The sequence below is a fragment of the Poecilia mexicana genome, unplaced genomic scaffold (genome assembly GCF_051168715.1).
Source record: "Poecilia mexicana isolate PSO_F unplaced genomic scaffold, ASM5116871v1 scaffold_6, whole genome shotgun sequence".
Taxonomy (NCBI): Eukaryota; Metazoa; Chordata; class Actinopteri; order Cyprinodontiformes; family Poeciliidae; genus Poecilia; species Poecilia mexicana.
The window spans coordinates 5291593-5316845 of record NW_028263375.1 but is presented as its reverse complement, the minus strand read 5'-3'; the positions used below and the strand labels follow the sequence as shown (position 1 = coordinate 5316845).

Sequence of the window (25253 nt, the reverse complement as noted above, 5' to 3'; positions counted from 1 at the left end):
ATTTATTTACCTTTTGGTTCTCCTTTCCTTGTTTTTGTGATGGCCACACTAGAAGATTTACTTTGTTGTCTTTAAATCATGTTGTCTGTTATTGTCCATTTTAAATTGGCAGCAACCTTTCATTTCTCACTGTTTTAGTTATTCATTCTTTTTTATGAACATAAGCTTTGTTTTTAAAAAGCTAACTATTTTGGCGGGAGCTGTTGTTAATTCAGTATTAAAATAACTTTGTTCTGTAATTCTAATTTAATGTCTTTAGAATTTTTTTAAATAATTGCTGTAAATGTAAATAAAGAACAAATGCCTCATCTGATTTGTGGTGTAGGACATGTATTATTGTGTCACTTTTTGATACTTTGATAATACTCCAGCACTCAAAGGTTTACTTTCCTCCAGACTGAAGCATTATCTGTGTTCCTCTGCAGACGAGTCTCTGTTGGACTCAAACCCCTCCCCTGTCGAAGTTCTTGGAGGGGTTCCAAAGACAACAAGATCATCACCGTCCGCCTTACCAGACTCACATTATGCTGCCTTTAAGAACCCGGAGTCACTCGGTGCCCTGCTCTCCATTCCTGAACCAGTTCCCAAAGCAAGAACTGCTGACAGCGAGCTTTTAAAATCAGGGCATGGTGCTTCTGAAAACTCTAAATCTGTAGTGCCAAGGAATGTCTTTGTAGAGGAGACAGGTGTTCGAACAACTCCGCCATTAAGACCCACTGGACTTCCCCAGGGATTTGAGGCGTCAGCTACAAGCTCCACTGAAAAGATGGGGGTTAGGACTGATCCTCACAAACAGGAATATAATTTTTCTCTATATTCCAAGATTTGGAAGCAACTACCCCAGTCTAATGCATCTCGGACAACCGTAAATCCTTCTGCTTTGAGAAAATCAACATTTCATCAAAGTCTTGATCGTGAGGAAGAAACAACTTCAAGCCTGGTGCAGAATGGGACATTAAATCAAATGCAGTCAGTTGTGACCTCAGTGGCCAACCCACCTCTTGAACCTCCTGAACTAGCTTTGTCTGAGACTGAAAGTCAAAAAGTGGCTTCAAGCCGCCAGATAGTGCAGAACAAATCTGAACGGAACATGAACACACTACCTAGCTTAGATGAGATCATGGCTCCTGGCTACCATGTGCCTTTCATCACCCCCCAATCCTCGTTGGTTTTTTCTGACCCTAACCAGGTGCCTTCAGAGGACTTCTACCCTACCAACACCATGAATGTGGACTGGGGTTCTGGAGACTACTTGGAAACGATGTCCTTCTTCAACATGGATAATGATGATTACTCTCTGGTTACTAAGGTTCTCTCAGACCCATACGATATGGAGGACGACACTGAAATCTACGACACAGCCTTTCCTTCCAGAGTGGGCATATCACCTTCCTCCAGGCACCTTGGTTATGCCTCATCTCCTTCCAGCCTCATGACGCCATACCTCACCGTTCCTCCACATCAATCCATTTATCCATCCTCCCTTTCTACAAAGGCTTCCAATTTACTGCAGCCGACTGATGTAGCTGGAACAGATGCACCTGACGTATCAGACATCGATTGGGGAGATGCCTTCACAATTCGACCAACAGATGTCCTCTTGCCTGACATGAACAGCTTAGAGTATTACACCACACAGCTGACAAAGGACAGCAATGCTTCAGAAACTGGAGCAGAGTACAGGCAGAATGTCACTGAGATGTCCATCAATGCTACATTGGCTCCACCCTCCACAGACGTCACTACTGATGGTAATCTGACAGAGGGTGAGTCCTCCAGCGATCTGTCAGGGTTTGGGCCTCATTATGAATCAACTACAGTAGTTACCACAGAGATCACTCCTCAGCTGAGCAATGCTTCTGAGTCTTTTCTTGATCCTTCCATCGTCCCAACCTACGTCTTAGATCCCTCTTCCTCTGTAAGGGATGGTCCAGTTTCCACCACAGGCTGGTTTACACATTCACTCACCATAGATATTGATTCTGCTATAGCAGAAGTTTTACATCCAAGTGCAACATCTCTGCTACCAGAAGATTTAGCGTCGTCTTCTTCTCTGACAGACGTCCATTGGTTTGTTACAGAATTATTTGATGACGGTCCTACACTCATTACTCCCGTCATAACTGCAACTGCAGCCTTCTCTCCTGAACCTCCTGAAAACACCACTGCCATTGCAACTGACCTAATGTCCCAAGACTCATTTGCAACCGAACAAACCGGCGATATGACTCTAGTTTCAAATGAATCCATGTCTTACAATGTTACTCTAGTTCCTCCGGTTATGTTTGGTGATCAGAGCATGACGGAAGACGGAGCGGATAACCGAACCACAATGGTCACAAACCCAATAAGCAGTGAAGTTATTACTGCTGCGGCAACCACAAATCCAGCTGCCACAAATACCCCTCATCAGGCAACAACTGGATCTTCTGCCACCGCTGAAACCTCGACTAGTGTTAGCATCACTACTGCTACCAGCAAGCCAACCACAGCTCCATCAACTACATCAAGGCAGTACCTCTGCAAAGTTGACAACCCTGCTTATTTAACAAAGACTGGTAAGTCTGAAGTCTTTTTTTCACCCTAGCTGTTATTAATGTGTAATGTTTGAATAAATATCCATATATGAGAGACTACAACCTCAACCTTCTGCTTTGTGCAAGGTTTCCCGTCTGGGGTGACTGTTGGATTTGCCAAATCTCAAGTAAGAGACATTCTGAAAGTGGAGTTTAACAAGTCAGTGGAACTGCAGGTAACATTGTTTTCTGTCATTACAAAAAGAACAAATAGCAACTTTGCAAGTACTACATTCAAAAACATTTTTGTTTTTGAGCCAACTAAAATTTTTAGGTGTACATTTTCCACAGTATTGGTTCACATTCCATAAACTAGTGGTGAATAAAAATAAAAAATACATCAAGTGAAGACAGCAAGTAGTTATGGCCAAACAAAGTGATAAATGACAAGTCGATAAAAACAAGTCTACTTTATTCCATCATGTAGACATTTTTTAAACCACTGAAGTGTGGGAGGTAGCATTTTGGGCCAAGAGCTCATTATTATTTTCATTGCCACCATTAAGCAGATTTAGAGTGTTTGAACTTTCTTTTTATCCAACTCCACCCAATAGGGTCAAGTGGCAATTTGAGCTTTAATATGGTTTGAATTTCTCCTTGGATCCCTTGTCAGTAAGATTTTTAGACTGGGCAATCCCAGAAAATATGTAAATAGTTACCAGTTTGTTTGCAGTCACTCCAACATAAATCAGTTTTAGTTTCTTTTAATTGTTAGTTGTGAAAAATCTCCTTTCCAACTCAAATCATTTGTAATTTTATGACCTCTTACCACAAACCTCTTCCCATTTTATATCTTTGGTAATTGTATTTGCTTCCAACTCCCATTTTCCCTTCATATCCTGGTAATTATCTGACAAATAAGGTTGTAGGTGTTTATATATATTCAGTATTATTGACTTTTGTCTGATATTAACCTCTAAAGAGGTAAATACCTTTTCTCATCACTGTAAGTGATTCTCTTTTTATATTTACTGTAAAGGTGGTTAGCCCTCCTCCACAGTTCGTCTTCCGGGTGGTGTCAGGTCCAGTTGTGTACACAGCCATATCTGTCATCAACGCTCTGCATAGGTCTGGCCGGCGCTTCCTCTATGTGTCCCCTAACCAAACGACACCGGACCGGAAGTACCAAGTCCACACAGGTGCATTTTCATCTCCTTAAATGTTCTTATGAAGCTGCTGCAGACGTTTTATCTGAGTCTCCCGGTGTCTCCTCTGCTGCAGTGTTGCAGTTTGTCCCGGGTCATGTTGACATGCGATACTGCAGCTTCTTTGAGAGCGTGGAGAACGGTTTGATCATGGCTTTTACAGAAGTACGGCGTCGGTCGAAGGACTCAAGCAACTTCACCATCCATGTGAGTGATCATTTAGGACTTTATGAAGGCTCACAACTGTCTATTAAACCTTTTGGAGAAAATGTAGCTTTATGATCTTTTTTTATTGTTTATTAATTTTGAAGTGGTGAGACTCAATTAGAAATAATAATCAAGTTAATTGCAAGTTCTATTTCAACACACTGCCCCCTGGAGCAGAGCAATTCTACATTATTATTATTAAGTGTGATTGAATATTAGTCTATCAGAGGTTTCAGGCACAGTAACCCTGATTCAAAGCCATTCTATTAAGACACTTTTTCTATTTTCAGTGATAATTTTTCTCTGCTTCTGGGTATTTTAAATGATTGAATCAGTTCTTAGTTGTGTTTTTTGTGTATTGACTGGTTCTCTTTATTAATCAGTGCTACCATTTGATGAGTTCATGCAGGTCTTGATGCTCAATTCAGATTATTTTTTTGCATGGTCGTTCATGCTACTAAACAAATGCAACTGCACTCAGACTGATGTGTGAACAGTTTATGACTTTTAAAACGAACCAATGGCACAGAAAGATAACACAGACATCACACAGCAGCACTCTGTTTATGAAAGTATATTTAAGTTTTATAACATCTGATTTTTGGGATTCTTTTGTTTTAATCGTGAGCCTATTGATCTCTAGTGCTTTTTGTGAACCTCTTAAAACAAATATAGGAGCCCAGATTTGTAACTATTCATATCCACACTGCTAAGTTCTGTTTCTTCCTTTTTCTAAAGTGAACTATGTCATAATGGGAATTTTTCAGTTGCTCTCTAAAAGACAAAATGTCTCATGCTCACAATCTTTGCATTTATTTTGCTTGTTTCAGATTCTAAACATCACCATGGCTACAAACAGATATGGGGAACAACAGCTGGCGAGGCAGCCAGTAGACATCACCTTCACTGTCAGTGGTTCTCGGGGTTATCTTATGGGGTCGAAGGTCAGCAACGCACTAATGAAGCTCACAATGGTAGAGTTTAGCTACTTCATTGGTTTCCCTGTGCTGCAGATTGCAGAGCGTGAGTACTAAAATGTGGAAAAATAATTCTGCTTTTATTCCCTGCTGGTTCATTAATGCTTCCTTCTTTTTCCTTCAGCTTTCCATTATCCAGAGCTGAACACCAGTCAGCTGCTTCGCTCTTCCTGGGTTCGAACCGGTACAACGCTTTCAGTTTCTGCTCCATTCAATAAACGGAAAACAATCTTGATTGAAATGACTTATGATTGGTTTGTTTATAGTTCTCCTGGGTGTTCTGGACAAGAAAATGAGCGAACGGACCTTTCAAGCCAACATGGAGCGCAGAGTGGCCTTGTTGCTTGGGGAAGTGATGGGACAAGTCAGGCGGGTCAAAAGAGCAACCGCTGTAGGCAACAGCAGCGTACAGGTAGCACACCTTTGCACTCATTCAGAACGTTGGAGGAAAATACATGAGCTTAAATCTGCTGTAACTTTATTTATTTGTAGTTTTTAATCTGAAAATCTAGAAACAACAAAGAATATGCAATAGTTTCACCAACAAAACTATAATCAAAGATCTTCTGACAGCAGTTACACTTTATAACTTATATAAAGTCACAACAAAAGTTCTCTAAAAGTTGTAAGTAACTCATTTTATTAATATTGTGCAGACTTCTAGTTGTTCTTAAAATGATGGAAGAACAAAAACCCTCTGGCCTAGTTTAAACCACAGTGTTATTTCACAGTGATGACCCTCTGCAACAGATTTAAAATCATACATGAATCAAAGGAAGTTTGTAGCATTAGCTATTTAGGTCTTGTGCAATGTGTCCCATTTCAGGATAAATCACAAATGCAGCAGCAGCTTGCTTCCTAACTTCAAATCTTAAAGTATGTGAAATTGACAATTTATTTTAGATTTGCATCATGTTATAATGTTATTCTCTCATCAAAAACATACCCAGAGTGTTACTTACATTTTTATGGCCCTTTATTATGCTTTAAAATGATATGTGCCTGGAAAATTCATAATGCCCACTTTAATGATCCAAGAGTACTGTGGCTGAGTTTATTCGTGCCTCAGAACAGAAAGGATTTAAAATCCTAATGTTTACATTAACTGGGCAGTTGAAAAAGAAATGTCAGCTATTCAATCTGACTGTTAACAGAAATCATCACCAGATGAGTCTAAACTGCAGTAAATGTATTAAAAATTAACTTATCAGAAATGCTTGGTACTTTCTTTACAAAAAAAACAAAGAAAAGCTCCACCTAATAGTTTAAGGTAAAGTAAGACGTACTACCTTCCAACCAGCGGATTTTTCTGGGGTAAATGTCTGTCTGGTTCTCTGTTTTCACCCTGGTAGATGCAGTGGAAAGTAATGGGGGTAAATAGTTGCCCCAGAAAGCAGCCCTGGTTCCTGGAAACAGATCCTGCAGTTGAAACACACATTTATTCCACGCTAAACCAAACCATGGGCACACACACACAAACACACACACGCACACACACACGGGCACACACGTGCGCACACACACACACACGTGCGCACACACACACACACACACACACACACACACACACACACACATCAACTCTGCAAATGGATGCTTAAGCTAACAGAACCCTTCCTAAATATTTTAGATTCATGCCTCTGTTTACTTTTAATATCTTTATAAGCGGTAGAGACTCTGAGTGCTGGGACGGACTACAGACTCATTATGTGAGTTGCAGTAACCAGTGAAAACCTTACTGCTTTACTAATCAAGCTTCATCTTTTGTGGGTCTTCTCTGCACCTGCTCATCTCATCTCCAAAGGGGGGCAGGATGTGGCTTTTTTCTCCATGGCAACAGCATCCCATTTACCCAGGAGACGAGCCACTTAACAACCTCCACCTAAAGGGGTTCAGATTTCTGTCGCTTTTCCTCGTTTTTTCACTCGCCGGCTGGGGAGAGCCACAGACCTGCTAACAGCAGATCAATTATTCATTTGGTCGCTTTCTCAGTCTGGATCCTTCGGTTCAGATGATTAAGAGTTGTCTATTTTAGCAAAGTAGCGGCTTTAATGTGGTGGGATTCAAAGACATGTAAGACTAAAGAAAGTTAGAATCAGTGAATGCCACAAACAGAGATAAAGGTGACATCTTATGAGGAATATTTTTATTTGACTTTATAAAATCTAAGTTTAGAATGTGGATGCCGGAGTAATAATTTCAAACATTCTGCTTCAGAAATGATCCTAATTCAACCTGATAATTAAACAGAAAATGTAAATATGTTTAATTAATATTGTTCTCAACTTGTCTGACCATCTAGTCCAGCAGGGCTTAAGCTGACCGTCTCTTAGTGTTTTTTTTGCTCACTAATTCACATCCTGTGTGTCAGACAGATGCCCTGATCTACCATGACAGAATAGGCGTAGTGTTGTCACCCATGAAAATACCTGATGAGGCTTTCTGAGCAGATAAAAGAGGAGGCTGGAGGGAGCGGCGGGGCAATAATACACACATTCATGCTGACCTCTTTCCACTCTAATAACTGTGCATGAACTAGAACTGACTCTGCATGAGGTCGCCTGCTCAGACACGACCTGAGCGTTAGGCTTTCCTGTCCTACAGACAGCAGCAGAGCCTGAGGGCGCTGAGCGGGGAATCACTCACACACACACACACACACACACACACACACACACACACACACACACACACACACACACACACGCACTCAAAAATAAAAAAAATAAAGCGGAGATCATTTAAACAGTGGCCCATCTAATCAGATGCGTATTTGCCCCGTAGGCAATTTCTGTTGACGGCAAGTATAGATAAATATTTAATGCATTTTTCAAAGTTGCCACCGATAAATCTTTTATGTCACCATGGAGGAATGTCGAGACACCGTTATTGAAGAAATGTTTTAATTCAACCACATTTTCCTGTATGAACAGCCAGTTGAAGGTCATACGACATCATCATGGGTCAGCAGTCAAATTCGCTCAGACTTAAGGTTACAAACTGACTGCATAGCATTATCCTGAGTTGCTTTAATGATGTTGAGTTGTCCTGGTCCTAAAGCAGCAGAGCAGCCCCAGATCACCACACCACCACCACCATGTTTGACCGTAGGTTAAATGTTATTTTTAACATAACATGCTAACAGTTCAGCATCCCAGCAACAGAGATGATATTCCACAGTAACATATCCTGGACGACTCCACCAATTGCTGTCTGGCACTGCTAATCCACCTCATTTGCTTTTACTGCATCTCTTTAAATCTCTGTCTGGCCATACGGTTAGAAAGCCGAACAAAGCCACTCTTTGCTCGTTATGATCGATAGATGAGATGGTACAGCAGTAAATGTATTAAACTATTTTTTAAAAATTATATTTGTCCAGACATAAAATAAAGATTACTGTTCAGTTTGCTCAGACTTTCCTTTGAGGGTTTATAGCATCCTGCTAAAGTATGCTGTTTCCAAATCTTTTGAGTTTTACTTTCTGCCTTCAAATGAATTCTCAACTTCTCAGAGTTGCTGTGTTTCACTGATAGTGAGGCACTGCCTTCTTCATTATAAAATCATTCTTTCCCACAGCAGTTGTGACACATTGCTCGTTAGGATCTTCATCAGATATTCCATTCTTAATTTAGAGAGCAGGCTGCGTCATCGTCCCTGAATAGCTCGTTTGCTTCTGGATGCACCGCTTTCCAGCTGCTTGTGTTTGAAAGTGGAAATATCTATAACACAACAAATTCTAACGTCCTAATTACACCACAGGGTTAGTGGTGAAGCTCACTGTGGTCTACACTGATACTAAAAGCTCAAAATAACTACAGATAAGAAGAAATATGGCAACATTTGAGGGAAAAGACTTAAAAAACATTTAATGAGGTAATTACTGAAACTAAGTTAAAGAAAGGATAACTATGTCATTATGAGTGGTGATCGGTTTGCGTAGAATAGAAACCAGACAACTATACTCTATTTGGCAACGTCCCTTTTCCTTTAGCTGCTATTTGTTTTCTTGCAATCCAGCTAAACGTATGTCAAAACTCATCTGACGTGGTTCCAAACTCAAAGGAAGGAAGTACAGTTTAGGAAACATCAACTCTTCTCACAACATGAAGAAGATGAAGAAACGACAGGCAGCCATTTTTAGACTTGCACATTTGTAGACTGTCGTAAGAGCACAGAATGAGGATTCATTTTTCAAAATCGTATTTTCACTGTTCTGTTTATTTGCAAATGTCATAGTTTCAAATTGAATATTTAATTTGTAAGCTAATTTTTAAAATTTTAATCTAAATATTAATCTAGCAAGCTAACTATTTAGCTTATAAGTAATAATTAGGTCTGAGATAGCTAAATATTTAGTTTAAACCTAAATATAAGTATTTAGCTTCAAATTAAATATTTTATCAAGCTGTTTAGCTCTAAAATGAATTTTTAGCTTTAATATAACTAAATATTTAGTACAAAGCTAAATATTCAGTTAGCATTTGCAAGCTATCTATTTAGCTTAAAGCTAAATATTTAGCTCTGAGCTAGCTAAAAGCAGCCCAAAGCTAAATATTCAGCTAATTTGCAAATTCACTTGCAGGCTTTTATTAGAACAAAAACCACATCTCATACAAGTCCACGTTTCTCTTGAGTCGAGGCTGAAACCGCTGCATGTCTCCTCTGTCAGGTTTTGAGTGTGAGCCGGCTGGAGGGTGCCGACAATCCAGCCGAGATGGTGTATTTTGTGGAGGGTCAGAATGGTCAGAGGATGCCTGCTGTCCAAACCGCCGACCTGCTGAACAGCCTGGATGTTCAGAGGGCGGCCATTGTCCTGGGCTACCGTGTGCAGGGCATTCTGGCTCAGCGTGCGTATCCCCTCCGTTTACTGTGGTTGGTGTTAAAGCGCCATGTGTCATCCTGTCGCTCTGCTGGTGTTGCTTCCAGCTGTGGAGAAAATGGCGTCCTCTCCCTCCGACTCGGAGAACAGCAACATGTGGATCGTCATCGGCGTGGTGGTTCCGCTGCTCGTCGTCGTCATCATCATCTCCATCCTCTACTGGAAGCTCTGCCGGACCGACAAGCTGGAGTTCCAGCCGGACGCCATGACAACCATCCAGCAGAGGCAGAAGGTACATCCAACATCCACCCAACATATATAGATGTTGGATGGATAGATGTATATATGGATATATAGATCCATCCATATATGTTGGATGGATCTATGTAGCCATCCAACGTATGTTGGATGGATGGATACTGGATGAATGCATCCAACATCTATTCATCCATCCGTCCATCCATCCTGTAAATCTGACCCAGTCTGGATGATGGATATTCTACTAATGATGCTGAAACTGGATCAATAATATTATTTTAATGGTGTTCTCACTAATGCAGCCAAGTTGTTGCTGTTTTTCTGTTGTTTCGTTTTTTTTAACACATTTGTGTTTCATTTGGACTGATTACATTAGTAATGGGGAAAAGCTTTTAATTATTAACTGTGCTTTAATTTTTTACCTTGCAAATGATTTGATTCAGGGTTTAATTTGAGCCACAGCAAGTTAACCAGTGTCTGAAGAAGATAAGGCCAGAAAGAAACATGTGACTAATGGTCACTTAAAGGAGCTGCTGATTAATTAGGTCTATCCGTCTTTGTAATGAATGTGCTGCAGGAGCAGTGCTTTAATAATTTTATTACAGAGAATTATTACTTCTCCTCATGTTACTGTAAAAGGCAAATTACTTCTGCTGGTATTTATTTCTTTACAGATTAATTTCCCCGTTTCCTAATTTTAATCTGTAGCAATTTAGACCAGTTTTCTCCTTGTTCTTCAACAAAATTATATCAGATTTAAATGTTTTTTATTATTATTTTTTTCCAGTCCCTTATATTCAACATCATAATATCAAAAATAACAAGAAAAAAAGCTAAATTCTCTTGCCTCGTTTATAGCATCATTTTGGTCAAAAGCTCTTTTTTTTTATGTCACTGATGTTAACGTTTTCCTCGGGGAACCACACAGCTTCTTTATTCCAACTCTGACTGAATGTCTGCAGCTGCAGCTTGCTGGTTTTTTTTAAACTGTGCTTTTATTGTGAAGAGTCTGAGCAGATGCCCTGGCCGGTTAGAGCACAGCCTCGTCTTTTCTACTCATCGTCTGTCACTCATCCACTGCTCTTCTCTCAGTCCACCACTTCGTTCAGTGAATCAGGAGCTTCCCTTCACCGGCCGCGCCCTCCGACTAAAAGGGATATTGAGTTTAGTGAGGATGAAGAGGGGGAGTATGAGGAAGAGGAGGAGGAGGAAGAAGAGGAGGAGCTGGAAGTTAAAAGGGGGAAGGTACAGAGTAGTGTCTGGTGGTTTGTAGATTATGTAGTCAGACAGTTTGTGTGATTGTGGTTCATGTTGTTGAATACAGTCATGTTAAAAAATTAGGACACCCATTGAATATTTAGTTCTTTAAGAAATGCTCTCATATTGATGTTATCATTAAGAAAACAAAGTGATTTTATGTCACTTTAGCAACAAAAATCCAACTTTTTCTCATTAAGCAAAAGATATCAAGATAATTTTGTTTTCTAGTTGAGGAAAAGTTAGGAACGTTTTGTCTTTGGACCTCCATGTTTTCTTTGCACAACTCCCATTAAAGTTAAACTTGTTCAGTTTTTTTTGATAGTACAAGCCTTTACTTTTACATCTTCGGGTTTTTGGGGATTGTTTTAGCATCTTGTGGTCTGATGTTGGAGTAAACGTCTTTGGACAGTCAAACCTCTGCATTTTAGCTAATGTTTCGAATGTCCTCCACTTCTTTTAGACTATTTCTGTACCATAAAACAGTTCATTTTATGTTCTTTAGAAACTCTTTAAATCCCTAACTACACTCATAATCCAACATTAGACATTATCTTTTTGAATCTCACCACTTTCGGTTTAGGAGTGAGGAGCACCAAGCTCGATGTTTCTGCTTTTTAACGGGGCAAACCTCCTTCACAGTCCTGAGTAATGATGTTTTAATCGAGCACACCTGCTGTGATACACCTGTGTGTGTGATTGCAGTCATTTTAGGTCAGAGTCAACATGGGTTGTCCTAATTTATGACCTGACAGAAATTGCTTTTGCAAAAATAATTTTTTTATATACTTTTTATTCATGTCACTAGGATTTTTCATAAACATATGTCCAGTCTGCCATAGAGTGTCCTAATTTACTCACATGACTGTATGTGTATGGGTGTTTACTCATTTTGAATTAGAAAGGTGATGGATGTCTTTTATTGGACAGAATCTGGTTGTTGTTCAGGCTTTGGAGGTTTAAATTATTATCTGCTGGAGAAAAATATTCAACATGGATCCATTCATTCTGTCCATCATTGCTTCTGTTTAGAAACCAGTAGCTCTTCCCAAGACTAGACAAAATATGAGCAGTGATGAAGAGGAAGAAGAAGAAGAGGAAGAAGAAGAAGAAGAAGGAGATAATTATGACGAAGAAGAGGAGGAGGATGACGAGGAAGAGGATGAAAATAAGAAGTTCAAAATGAAAAAAATGACATCTGAAGATCAAAAGCTAGAAAAGATCAGAGCTGTGCCGACTAAACCATCAGGAGTGAAAACAGAAGAGAGAAAAGTTGAGTCTAAAGGGAGGAGAGCCAAGGAGAAGGTACCTGGAGGCCAGTGGTTGTTTGATGATCCTCTCATCTCGTAACTCTAGTCGACAGCAGAACTGTAGCGCTGGACGTGTGTGTGTTGTTAGTGATTTGTTGTTGGTGTGTAGGTTGTGTGTTGTGCAGTAACAGATGCAGTGTGTGGTCTGTTGTAGGTGAAGCATGAGATGTTTCCACCCTATGAAAATCTCTGTTTAGAAAAATGTTTCAACTTCATCATATGTGTTTTACTTCAAACTGAAAGCAACAATTCTCTAATTATTGCAAAATGATTAGAGCATTGTTTAAACAGTTATAAAAGAACTGTTTATAACATTTCTTTATCATGTCAGTCTATGGCCCAAAACACACAACTTGACTTTTCACGCTGCGACCAGACATTTTCTTCAGCATAAACAGAAACCCAAAGCTGCTCAAACACCATCTCCGTTTTACTCTTTCACTTTTTTCACATCCTACTACTCAAAAAAATTACACTACTGTTTTAGCAAGTGAAATATTGTAGTTTGTATTTTCCGACCAAGCGGATGTGTTTCACTTTGGAAAGTTGGAGAAGCTGTCGCTGGAAATGGTGGGAGTGTTTTGGGTCTTAAGTCGGATCCGGTTTGGCCTCCGATCCAACAGACCATCATTTGTAAACCTACTGTCTTTAAAGGCTTGTAATCTAAAACATATTATCTGCATTTGATAATTATTTTTCCAGTTGAAGAAATTTAAAGTTAATCACCCATTTATATTGTATAATATTTTACAGTACATTTTAGGTTTTTAAATCTGATATGGCAGAAAAATATTGATGTTTCAAAACAAGTGTCGCTGTTTATCATTAACCCATCACAGCCAAATACTCTTAGAAATGTTTATATACATGAATATTTTAGGCTGAAGTTTCTATTAAGTAAACAAAACAGTATCTATTGTCTTTCAGCAGGTTTTAGTCAAAGGATATTTTTTGTCCTCAGAGGCCAACAGGTGAGGATTTTAAAGATCAGAACATTTCGCTGCAGTCCTTTTCCTCTTCCAGATTGCCGTCTTACATGTGGCGTAATGACCATCACACAGAAACATTCACACAAATATCCTCTCTTGGGATTAGCAGTGTCACACAGGATTAGCCATTTTATACCAACAAGCTTCTTTTTAAGATGCACAACTGAACGTTTAGGAACTAAGGAGAGTGTTTAGTCTGGCAGCCACATCTCACCTCAGAGTTTCTCTGTCTGTCAGCACACAGTGAGCTTCTCTTCTCCTTTTACCCCTGTGCTGCTGGAACGTCCTGAGGGCTTTACACAGAAATAACCCCCACCCACCACCACCTCAGTTCTGTGTTTACCCCAGTTTCTAACAGACTGCCAGACTCTCTTTATTCATTAATGTCTGCCTGTCTCCCTCTTGCAGACCCTTTCAGTTAGTCAACCTAATTATGGCTCTAAAATTGTATTTCTGTCTTGGCTGCAAATGTCGAGTCTTACTGGAATATTTATGTGTCATCTTGACTTGGAACTTGTTTGTTCTCCATTTAACCTGCGTGTAAAATCCAGCTCACAGCAGCTTAGCAGCTCTACCATAATGGCCTCAGAATATTATTCCACCTTTTCTTTCCACCTTTATCCGTGCTGTGTTTACGTCATCCTCCTTTTCTCCTCAGCTACAGGCTCCCAGTGTGAAAGGCTTTGATTTTGCCAAGCTCCATCTTGGCCAGCAGAGTAAAGATGATGTCATGGTGATCCAGGAGCCCGCCCTGCCAGGCTCTGGCTCCGCTCCTCTCGCTCAGTCCATTAAAGATGGCCTCAGCCCATCTGAGAACGGCGAGGTCCCCACACCCAAATCCAAAACCTCCGCCTCCTCCACCAAGGCGTCCCGCGGCGGCCGGAGGCGAGAAAGGTCAGTGCTACTGCAGGGAAACCGTGCCTCGGTGTCAAAACTGACTGCAGGCAAACGTTTTCTCAAACGTTGTCTGAGCTGCAGATTCAGGTTTTAATTACACAAGCAAAATATTCTGCAGGTTAATTAATACAATTAGCAGTTTTGGATCTACTAAGATTGAGATTTTTTAAATGAAATTACAAGAATGAAGTCATGTTAGTACCACAATAAAGTCTTGATATTATCCTGATAAACTTTTATAGTATTACCAGAAGAAAGTCATAAAAATATTGAGAAAAAAGTTGTTTTAATAAGAGCAGAGCTTTGATGGTTATCGAGATCGAAAGTGACTTGATCGTCCAGTCCGTGGTTCTTTCTCCTGAATACTGAGTCGTTTGATCAGTCGTTTTGAAATCCATCTACTGATAATGATGTGATGCAGATGTGGTACGAGAACAAATATTTCTGTACTTGTAAAAGCAATACCAAAGTTTAACTTCACAAAATGTGAGACATTCCTCATTTTATATTTTATAGTGTATTTAATGCAAGAGTTCTAATAGTACTACATTACTGTCATCACTTTATCACTTTATTCTTGTTTTATTGTGACTTTATTCTTTTACTATTTTCTCTGTAGGGATGTTGAATGTTTTCTTGTTTTTATGCAACTTTATTCTCGTATTATTACGACTTTGATTATTTTATGACTTTGTTCAGGTAATGTTACTTTAATCTTTGATTATTTCCACTTTATTGTTGTATGACTGTATTCCTGTTTTACTCCCTTTTGACTTGTTGGACGTCCTGGCTTATACCTTCCTGGAAGACCTTGTTTTTTTGCTAATGCATGGCGCTAGAGCACATTGATGTGGCTTGTATTATTCATTTAAGTATGTGCGTGCGTGCGTGCGTGCGTGCGTGCGTGCGTGCGTGCGTGCGTGCGTGCGTGCGTGCGTGCGTGCGTGCGTGCGTGCGTGTGTGTGTGTGCATGTTTTCTGGGCAGGATCTCCCCATCAGACGGTGACTCAGTGGTGAGTGACCACTCCAGTGAACGGGAACCCACTGAGGAGAACCTGAGAGCCCACGCCACGCCCAGCGACAGCAAGCAGACCCGTAAGGCCCCCATCAGTGTTTTAAACGGCATGTGGCCATGGCAACGCTTCTCCAAACATGGAGGAGGAACAAGTTGGGGAGGGGCATGGACGGGAAAATGAGCTGAGATAAGCAGATGAAGAAAGAGCAGTTAAAGCTGGTGGGCCTGATTGACAGCCGGACCAGACTGAGGGCAGAGGAGAAACGCAGAAAACTGAAGAGAGCAGCAGAAAAACCAGGAAAGATGTTGTATGTTTATGTTTGTGGTGCAACAGGGTTCAGAGCAGGAATGGGGAGGGGAAACCCAAAGTGCCTGAATTTACTTTATCTGACAGCTTGTTGATTGAATCAAGCTTGCTTTGTCAGGCAGGGTGTGTGTTTGGGAGCTGGACTGCGTCACACACACACTGCAGGCTGAATCACTCACACAGGAATGCTCGCTGTGTTGTTACTGCTAAGAACGAGCTCCACTGTGTTTGTAATTAGAAGGTGTGTGAAGCTCATGTGCGATGTCTTTGTTTTGGTTCAGTCAGTCTGTAATCAGGGTGTTTCCTGCTCCTCTGAACTGCTTTTGTTTTTAAAAGAATTGGAGACAGAAAATCTTTTATCAATCAATCAGTAATCTTTAGGGCCAGTTATTGCATAATGCTGTAACATGTAGGCATAAGATTTCAGGTTATTTAAGATCATTAAGAAACTTTGAACCTGAAAAATTAAAACATTTTTAAATCTATTTATCAAATTAGGCTTTTTTCTGTCTTTTCTTCTTCTGTGTGTCACACCTGACTTTAGGTTTTTATCAAAGTGATCTTTAACTTTGTTTTTCTTGATTTGTTTGATCTCATTAAGACTCTTTCTCTTTTCCATCATGGTTTACAGGCAAGAATAGAATTGGTAAGAGTTTCTGTGTTTCCCCCATGGAGCTCAGGCTTGACCTCCAGCAGCTGTCTGTGTGTGTTGCCTGTTTGTTTCTTTAGTTGTTTTCATGCTCTGTTCGTTCTCACCATCCATCACTGTCTGCTGAGCTGTCAGTCACTGCACAGATACAATAGACCTCACCAGAAGGTCTATTGTAGGTTGTCTGAAGGAAAGTTTAGCTTTTGTAGATGGAGATCCATGATCATTCATGGCAACATTCCCTCTACATTTTATTTATTTTTAGAAAATAATGCTTTAAATATAGTTTATGCAATTTAATAGAAAGCTCTGTGTTTGAAGCTTCTGTTCCCTGATTTAAATCAATATTTGTAGATTAGCAATAGCAGTTAGCATTCCTGTGCCCTGCAGGGTCACATTTCCCCTCCTTTCTTTCTGCAGGTCCACCACCTATGAATGGTGCTGCAAATGAGCAGCTGTCGTCAGCCTCCATCTTTGAACATGTCGACCGGATGTCTCGCGCCACAGATGCGAGCCGCAGACTCCCCAACAAAGTCCAGCTCATCGCCATGCAGCCAATGCCTGTCCCACCACTGCACAGCCCACCTGTCAACGGCAAACTGTCAGATACCAACCAAATGAACAAGGAGGTGAAATTCATCTGGATGAACAGAAAGATCCACCTGCCTAAAAACCTACCCACCTGCCCACCCATCTAACTACCTGCCTGCCTTCTGACATACTTAGTCACTTTTCTACCTAACAACCTTCCAACAAACCAACCAGTTTACTTACCTACCCACCTGCCAACCTATGTAGCTACCCGTCTATCTACCTACTAACCAACCAACCTTCCTACTTACTCACCCACCTTTCCCATCCACCCACCTAGCTACCTATATACCTTGTACCTTGTCATATGCCTACCTAACTACAAATGCATGGCACACTTTTCAGATTTTTATAATGAATGTTGAAAACCATGAATATTTGTGCTCATTTGTTTTTTTCAAATAAAGTCCCAATAACATTGATTAGAAATGTCTGTGTGGTTCTAAACTTCAGATCCAGGCAGCGTTGAGGCACAAGTCAGAGATTGAACATCATCGTAACAAGATTCGTCTGCGCGCCAAGAGGAAAGGTCATTATGATTTCCCTGCAATGGACGACATGATCGGCAGCCTCGGCGATGCAAAGGAGCAGGATCGCATCTACCAGAAGGCACAGAATCAGATCGATAAGATTCTGGATCCTGATAATCCCGTTCCCGCCGTCTTTATGGATTCCAAGAAAAGGTTTGAGCTGATGTCTTTGATCAGTGATTGTGTGTGAAAGCATCGTCTGATCCAGCTGAGGCAGGATGACTCCACGTCATGCGGACTCTTGTCTGTTGGCTCCCCAGCGGTCGTGGGCGGCGCTCTCCAAAGCAGAGATTGAAGGATCAGCTGAATGGAGGCCTGATGGAAGCAGATAAAGACCACCTCATCACTGAAGACAGCGACGCCGTTTATAGGAAGTGCCCCGGGGTCAACAACGTGGCCTACGTGGTGAGAAATAACCACAACTAACATCTGCTAGTTAGTTATTAGTTAGTTACTGACGCTCAATCACATGCGTGTTAATGTCTGGTGTTCTGACTCCAGTCTGACCCGGACCAAGGCCCCAGTTCCCCTCAGAGGAGCCCCTCCCCCACCGATGACGTCTTCCTCGGCCCAGCTTCCTCCCCGCCGGGCCACGCCCCGCCCCCGCCTCCCTACCTGCCCCCGCAGCCCTCCATCGAGGAGGCGCGGCAGCAGATGCACTCGCTGCTGGATGACGCCTTCGCTCTGGTGTCGCCCACGTCTCAGAGCAGCACGGCGGGCATCACTCTGCCCGGGGTCAACCCCCAGGGCTGCAGCCCTCCAGGCAAGGGCCCCAGGGCCTGGGGCCCCTCCTACCAGCCTCCTTTTCCTGGTGTAAGTAGTCAGATGTTAATCAAAGGTTTAATCATGCTTCTATTCATGTTGCATTATTTGAAGAAGGTGTAAAAACTTTTTAACGAAATTGAGGAGGTTATTTTGAATTTTGCCATTTCCATCAGGCTTTTCTAATGTGATACTTCAATCCACATAAAAAACATTGATGGAGAGACGGCTAAAGCCCTAGAAGAAGGTTTGGACTGCATCCATATCCGAGTCTGGAGCTTGCTATATTTTGTATAAAAGTTTGCACTGTCTCTTCAGATCCTTATTTAGAAGTGCAACCAACCAAACCCTAGCAGACATGTCCTCTCCCTTTCATGTCCTTTCATTCACAACATGAAGCCTGCAGCTTCAGCTTAAGTCTTTTCCTCTTAGCCAACTAATTAGTTAAGTATTCCTCCATCTGCTGAGCGTACGGCCCTATCAGCCAGATAACTTCACTCTTTAAGACCTGCAGCATTACAGCCTTTAAATGCTTCATCTGCACTTTGCCTCTCGAAGAAGGGAAAGTAAAGGAACATTCTGTGAAATGATGCTGTATACAAACACGTAGCTTCGTTAATTACTGCTGTAAGCTAAAATCTATGTTGGTGGTGCTTTTTTTATTTTATGGATGGAACTGCAGAGAGACAAAGAAGTTATGCATGGTGTAGATATCCTGCTTTCAGATCATATTTAGGCTTAAAGAGCGAGGCCAGAATGAGATAAAAGCTTTCATTACCAACTAGAGTTACATGAGTAGGAGGCATTTAGAGAAGACGAGGCAGCCTGTGTAAGAGGCTGCTGGAAACTGAGCTGCTAATAAATCCCTCAATCTGAGTATCTTCAAATAAATGTAACTACCACACAAAAATAGCCTGATTTAATCATAAAACTGTTTTCAAAAAATGTCCTTTCCTTTAAAAGAGTAAAACCATATTTTCTTTAGTGTAGAAAAATAATAATGTTAAATAAACTGGGATTAACTACATTTACTAATTTAGTTATTTAGTTCAGTTTCTCTAACCAGATTAGTGGATGAATTAGATCACATTTGACAGTATGAAGTAAGTTCATAGATTACAGAAAATGCCACAAAAAACAAAATCATTCATCAGTTTGAAGAACAAGAGATGAAACTATTCATCGTGTTCAGTTGATTATTGAAATAATCATCAACTACTTTAGTAATCGATCAATTACTAACTGGAGTATACAGACTCAAAAAATGCCATTTACTGAGAGAACATTAGACCCAGAGCACTGATTATCCCAAAAATGCACAATAAAAATATACATTTTGCATTTAAGATAAAAATATGTTTTACCCCGAACACCCCAAGTGTCAGATTAGCTTCACCTGGTTAACATTCTGTAATAAAGTCATTTATTAAGCACCTTTTGCCATCCAGTTATTAATTTCTACACTGTATTGATGTTCAGTTAATAGAGAGGCTGAGCTTTTCACATGTGGATGTTGGTGTTGGCTGCAGATGCATCCTTTGCTATTAACGCTCAGTTGTTCACTCAAGGAACACGATGTTGTTACATTTTAGGCAACAGAAGTTTAGCAGAGTTTGGAGAGCTTTTTCACCAGAGGCACATCATGATCATCCTCATAAACAAGCTTTACTTTGTGTTGATCTCATAAAACTCCAATAAGATCCACTATAGTTAGTGGTTTTAACGTGACAAACAGGAAGTGTGAGCATCTTTTTGACTTGCTCTTATGTTTCTGATTGTTCTGGACGGTTGGTTAGACCGGCCTTTTGCGATGCGTTCCTAAATCTTTTACAGCAGCTGAACTGCATGAACAAACAGGTTCACACCTTGCCACCGATCAGACTGACTGAACGACGAGTCAAAAAGAGTTACTTTCTGGTTCGGCTTGCAGAATCCACAAGTAGCAAAGAAAATCTTCAACAAAATATTTTGTAAATGATATTTAGGTTTCATTGCCTTATTTGAATTTTCTACATCCTTAAAGGCACCACACAGCATTTTCAAGCAGTTTAAATCTATCTGAGATGTTTTACTCTCAGTTAGCGTGTTTCTTGTTTCTCTGCTCCAGAGATTCACTGAGCTGGGTGTCTCCTCTCCTGCAGTCCAAGGCCTGACCCCGAGGTGAGCAGTTCACCTATAATCAATACGTTTAATTGAGTCTGTATTTTATGACACCACGATGATGTCTGTTTGGATAGTTCCAGTGGAATCTCCTCCCTGCTTCCCCTGAATGTTTTCTACAGAGCTGGCTGCTCATGAATAATAAAAGAAGCATCATCGTTAATTTATGAGTTTAATGGATCAGATCTAACCAGAGATCGTCAGAATGCACAAACATCTGTTTGTAATTTTGGAACATTTTACACGTATTTCTTGTGAAAAGGGGGCTTGTTTAGTTTCCAGCAGTTCATAACTTCTTTCACATGAAGTAAATTCACACCTTGGCTGCAGTAAATGTGTGATTGTTGGTGTGACTGAAGGATTTTGTGTGCTTCAGGCAGGGCCTTGGCTCCAGCTTCCTGCCACCAGGAGAAGCAGCGGGCCTCAGCGAGTCGCTGCAGCCGGACAGCTTGTTCTCCAGCAGGGCGCTTTACGCCAAGGAGCTGCCCTCGTCTGCCAGGCCGCGCCCGGTGGGGGGGACCACAGGTGGGGGAGGGGCACGTCTGAAAACGACACATTTACACACCTGCTGTCATGAATTACTGATGCTGTTCTGCAGTTTCAGCCTTTTAAAGGTTCAGTTTACATTTTAGAAAATAAACAAAGCAGAACTGATACTTAAATGCAAATTTCACAGTTTCTGGAGAAAATACTTTTGAGGACAAGTTACAATTGTTCATTATCCATCATAAAAACAACTCCTGTGGTGGAAATATTAGTCATACATTCTCTTTAAAATGAAGCGTTTCTGTTAAGCATGGTGTAAGATCTGTGATGCTGTGGGCCTGTTTCCCTTCCAGAGGACCTGAGGATGTTGTTAGAGGTAATTATTACATTGTTGAACATTTCCAATAAACTCTGGTGACTCAGGGAACCAAACATATTTTGCCAAGTCAGAAACGGTTCTCCTGTTTCTGTCTCGCTCTGCAGCGAATGAATCCTGAGGAGAAGAGAGCACCAGAGAAAATCTCTATTTTCTCCCTTTCAATAAAATGATCCAAGTTAAATGACATAATTTTTCAGTGTGAGATTATACAGCTATGAATTAAGATTTTACTTTTATGCATTTTACGGATGGTTGCCAGGGGCGACAGTTAGTGTGGCTGTTTTACTGAGCAGTAACAGTTAATAGCTACTTCAGTTGAATCATTTAAATAACTTTGGGTTAAGCATGCTGGAACATCTGAATGATCTTCTCCTGTTTTAAATTATTCAAGAGCTGACTTTATTCCTGCATCGTCACGATTTAAATAAAACAAATGTCTTTTGGCTCTTGGCGTCCTGAGTGAAGTGCTCGGCTGACTGACCGCCCTCTGGACTCTGCGTGGAGCTGAGCTGGAGGCAGCGCTGCGGACCGAGTGCCGGGTGATCTAACTCTGCTGCGCTGTGCGTCTCCAGGTGCTCAGCTCCATCACCTCACACAGGTGGGCCTGTCCAGCCGCATGAACGGCTACCCAGCAGGCATCAGGGCGGCTCCCGGCCAGAACGGAGGCCTGGGCTGGAACCACTACCACACCGACAACTTCTCCAGGCTGGACGTTGAAAAAGAGGCAGTAAGTGATTGTTTTACTTTGTAGACTTAGAAATGTTTTTGCTTCAACCAATAAAGAAATATGGGCTGAATGAAAAGTTTGTCTAATACTTGCTTAAGGGTTATATTCTTATATTTACTCGTATTCAGATTTACTGAAAACATGGCTTTTAATCATTTGTTTAGTTGGAAGTAAAACTTTACAGTTTTCTTTTGCAAACTATTTGATGTGTGAATATTTGCCAGTTGCCTTCAGTTTCTGTGCTCCTGTGACTTCTTGACCTTCTGTGACCTCCAGATGCTCAGGAGTGGGAGTGGGGATCCCACGCCGCCCGCTGTCCACCTGGACACGTCGGCGGCTTCGGCATACCTGTCGTCCCCCCTGCCCCTGGACACGTCGCCCCCCACCCAGTCCTCCGCCTCGCTGATCAAGGCCATCAGAGAGGAGCTGCTGCGTCTCTCCCAGAAGCAGGCGGCCGTGTCCAGCTACCACAGCTGAAGCTCTGGACGCCTGATGATGCTTCCCATGGAAGCTCCTGTAGCGCCACAGCAGAGGAACTGTCCTGCTACACTGAAGCAGTGGTTCACCTAATCCTCAGACTCATTACAGGAAAAAAACAGCAGATGAACTGAGAGGAAGGGTTGTGAAATGGGACACGTGTTTCTGCCTCATTGATCTGGATAAATCCAGCCGTTTCCACTGTAGATCCATCATTTCACTGTATTACTTCAGACTCAGTATCCTGTCATGTCTGTATTTTACAATCTTGCCTTCACAAACAGAAACACCCCATTTATGGAAGTGTTTAACTGCCAGAGCCTAGAAATAAATCAAGAGCAAAACCTTCTCATTATAACGAGACGAGTTTTATATCTTATTTATAACAAGAAAGGTTCTCGTTAAAACAAGAAAATATTCTTGCTATAAGTAGACTTATAACAAGAAATGGTCTCCTCTCCTCTGATTCGAGGCAGAAATGGCCCCGCTCTGATTCTCCCTCTCATCCTGTTTCTTCTAAAAAACCCAAGAAGTGTTTCTGTTTTACTACTCTGACCTTTCTTACTTCAAAGAGAAGATATTTTGGTTTTACTGAGATATAAATTGCCATAAATTGATTTTTAAATCTTATTTAAATTAGATATTTTATTTCCAGCCTCTGGTAGTTAAAACCTTCTGTACTCCATAGTGTCCACTCATCACAACTATGAAGATCTACGTATGTAGTTAAACCACTTTATGAAAGACGATGAAACATCAGTGGCATCTTCTCTAATCCAACATGGTCAGAATTATGCATACAGGCTCAGATATCCACCACAGTCAGTGATTTATTAACTAACAGGAGTATTTTAAAGTCTATTCTCTGATCTGTCTGGTTGAGTTTTGTAGGCAGACCTGTGAAGACGCTGTTGCAGTAAAGATAAATGCATAGATGAGTTTCTGTAGATTTTTAGTCATGTAATCCTGAAAATGTTCTTCAGGTGATAAAAGACTGACTTTGTAACTGTCTTTATATGACTGAATGTTCAGGTCTGAGAACAGCACTATACCCAGATTTTGGTCTTCCTTCTTCTTTATTCAATCCACTTTGCACCACTGGCAGCAAACAGATCCTCAGCATGATGCTGCCACCACTCTGCTCAACAGTGTTACTCTTCCTTAGGTTTAAGAGCCTGAATAAACATTCTTCTTCTCACCAAAACCAAAGAACTCAGTCATAAAATGTTCTCCGGATGATTTCTGGCAGGTACATCTGGGTGTCAAATACAGAGCAATGTGGAATCATGACCTCTGACCTTAACTGAGGCAGTGAGAGCTGTAGATGATGTCAAGAAGTTTCTGAGGCTTTTTCTTTAAACTCAGCAGATGACATTATAATCTGCGAACTGTTTCTTTGAAGGACTGAACCATGTAAGTCAGTCACAGTTTTCAGCCTGTATGCATAATTTTGACCCCAATTTGCTCCTGATTATTGTTTTTTTTTTAAACACAACAGGATGAATGTTCCACCAGTCCTTAAAGGACATAGAAAGTTCCAAATATGCGGTTAAAACCCAGACAGTTAATAATATTTCTATCCATAATGAGTGGATGTAAACTGTACGACTCCGACCATCAGCAGCTCGTTTTGTATTTCTGCCATGATTGAGCCTCGCCTGCCTTGACACTGTGATGTACACATCAAGCAAGCCTGTCAGTGTGGCTTCCATACATGATGATACTGAACATTTCTTCCTTGATTATTGCAGTAAAATCCATTTCTGTTCATTTTGATCATGTTTTTTCATGTTAAAGCTCCATGCTGTTTGTTTCTGTGTAATATCTAACCGACTGATACTTTAATGGCCTTGGAAGGAACCTCCAAACAGTTTTCTGGGCTGGTTTTATGTATACTTGACATATATATTACTGTATGTATTAAGTATTTGGCTGTAACTTGATGCACTGTTTGCAGACTACTCACTGCAGCTCTGGTGTTTCAAAAAGAGCGAGTTTAAAAGTCAGGAGCTGTAAACTAGGACAGGCAACTTTTCTGTGTTAACTATATATTGGACCATCAGCTTTTATTCTCACAGTATTTAAGGTCTGCTCTGCCTTTTTGTACTGTACTGTACCTTTTTTTTGTCATTTTTTGTGCTTTATAAATTGCCTCATATGATTATGTTTACTTTATTTGTTTTTTTAGTTGTTAAAAATCTTACAAGATTGCATTTTTCACAAGCAATGCCCTTGTTCTATCCAGGGGGCTGAGGTAATTTATTGAAGTGAAATAAAAGATGGAAATTTGCATTTTGAAGCAGGAGTTGATCGTATGTTTGTGGTGTGTGTTTGAGTGTTGTGGATTTGACCCGCTGTGATGTTCTTTTTAAAGCCGGTTTAAACCCTCAACATATCAGTTGATATGCTGACTGATCGTCTCAGTCAGCATATCAACTCTGCTCCTGTAAAAAACTGTTTCCATAAAAAAGCAGTCCGGATGTGGAAGAAATTGTTATGTGGACGTGTTTTATTGGAAAGTGCTTGAAACGCAGGAACCTTTCGGCGGTCATTGTTGTAGCATCTGGTTGCACCTCCATCTGCGTGCTTCACAAACTCTGCCGCCACCTTCTGGTTTTGTATTGTAACTACATTTCCTAGATTTTCATTATTTGATTTTTCTCTTTTTTGTTGTGATCTGTTGGCTGGCCCAACTTTACATCTGATTCTTGTTGCATGTTCACTGGTTAAAT

At 40.8% G+C, this 25253-nt stretch overlaps 1 protein-coding gene across 1 annotated transcript in view; it reads left to right on the top strand.

Annotated features, from left to right (window-relative positions):
• The window catches only part of LOC106928670 (UPF0606 protein KIAA1549-like), a 37414-nt gene extending 12594 nt beyond the window's left edge, over positions 1 to 24820 (top strand). The window contains exons 3-21 of the mRNA XM_015005108.2: positions 426 to 2558; positions 2664 to 2752; positions 3556 to 3715; positions 3798 to 3928; positions 4759 to 4951; positions 5030 to 5089; positions 5172 to 5317; positions 9578 to 9755; positions 9835 to 10019; positions 14200 to 14435; positions 15424 to 15533; positions 16830 to 17038; positions 17454 to 17683; positions 17791 to 17935; positions 18032 to 18343; positions 20400 to 20452; positions 20829 to 20977; positions 21890 to 22044; positions 22321 to 24820. Of these exons, the coding sequence (XP_014860594.2) occupies positions 426 to 2558; positions 2664 to 2752; positions 3556 to 3715; positions 3798 to 3928; positions 4759 to 4951; positions 5030 to 5089; positions 5172 to 5317; positions 9578 to 9755; positions 9835 to 10019; positions 14200 to 14435; positions 15424 to 15533; positions 16830 to 17038; positions 17454 to 17683; positions 17791 to 17935; positions 18032 to 18343; positions 20400 to 20452; positions 20829 to 20977; positions 21890 to 22044; positions 22321 to 22521 (5075 nt within the window). The 3' untranslated portion in view covers positions 22522 to 24820. The remainder of the gene's footprint in view (positions 1 to 425; positions 2559 to 2663; positions 2753 to 3555; positions 3716 to 3797; positions 3929 to 4758; positions 4952 to 5029; positions 5090 to 5171; positions 5318 to 9577; positions 9756 to 9834; positions 10020 to 14199; positions 14436 to 15423; positions 15534 to 16829; positions 17039 to 17453; positions 17684 to 17790; positions 17936 to 18031; positions 18344 to 20399; positions 20453 to 20828; positions 20978 to 21889; positions 22045 to 22320) is intronic.
• Positions 24821 to 25253: the final 433 nt, after the last annotated feature.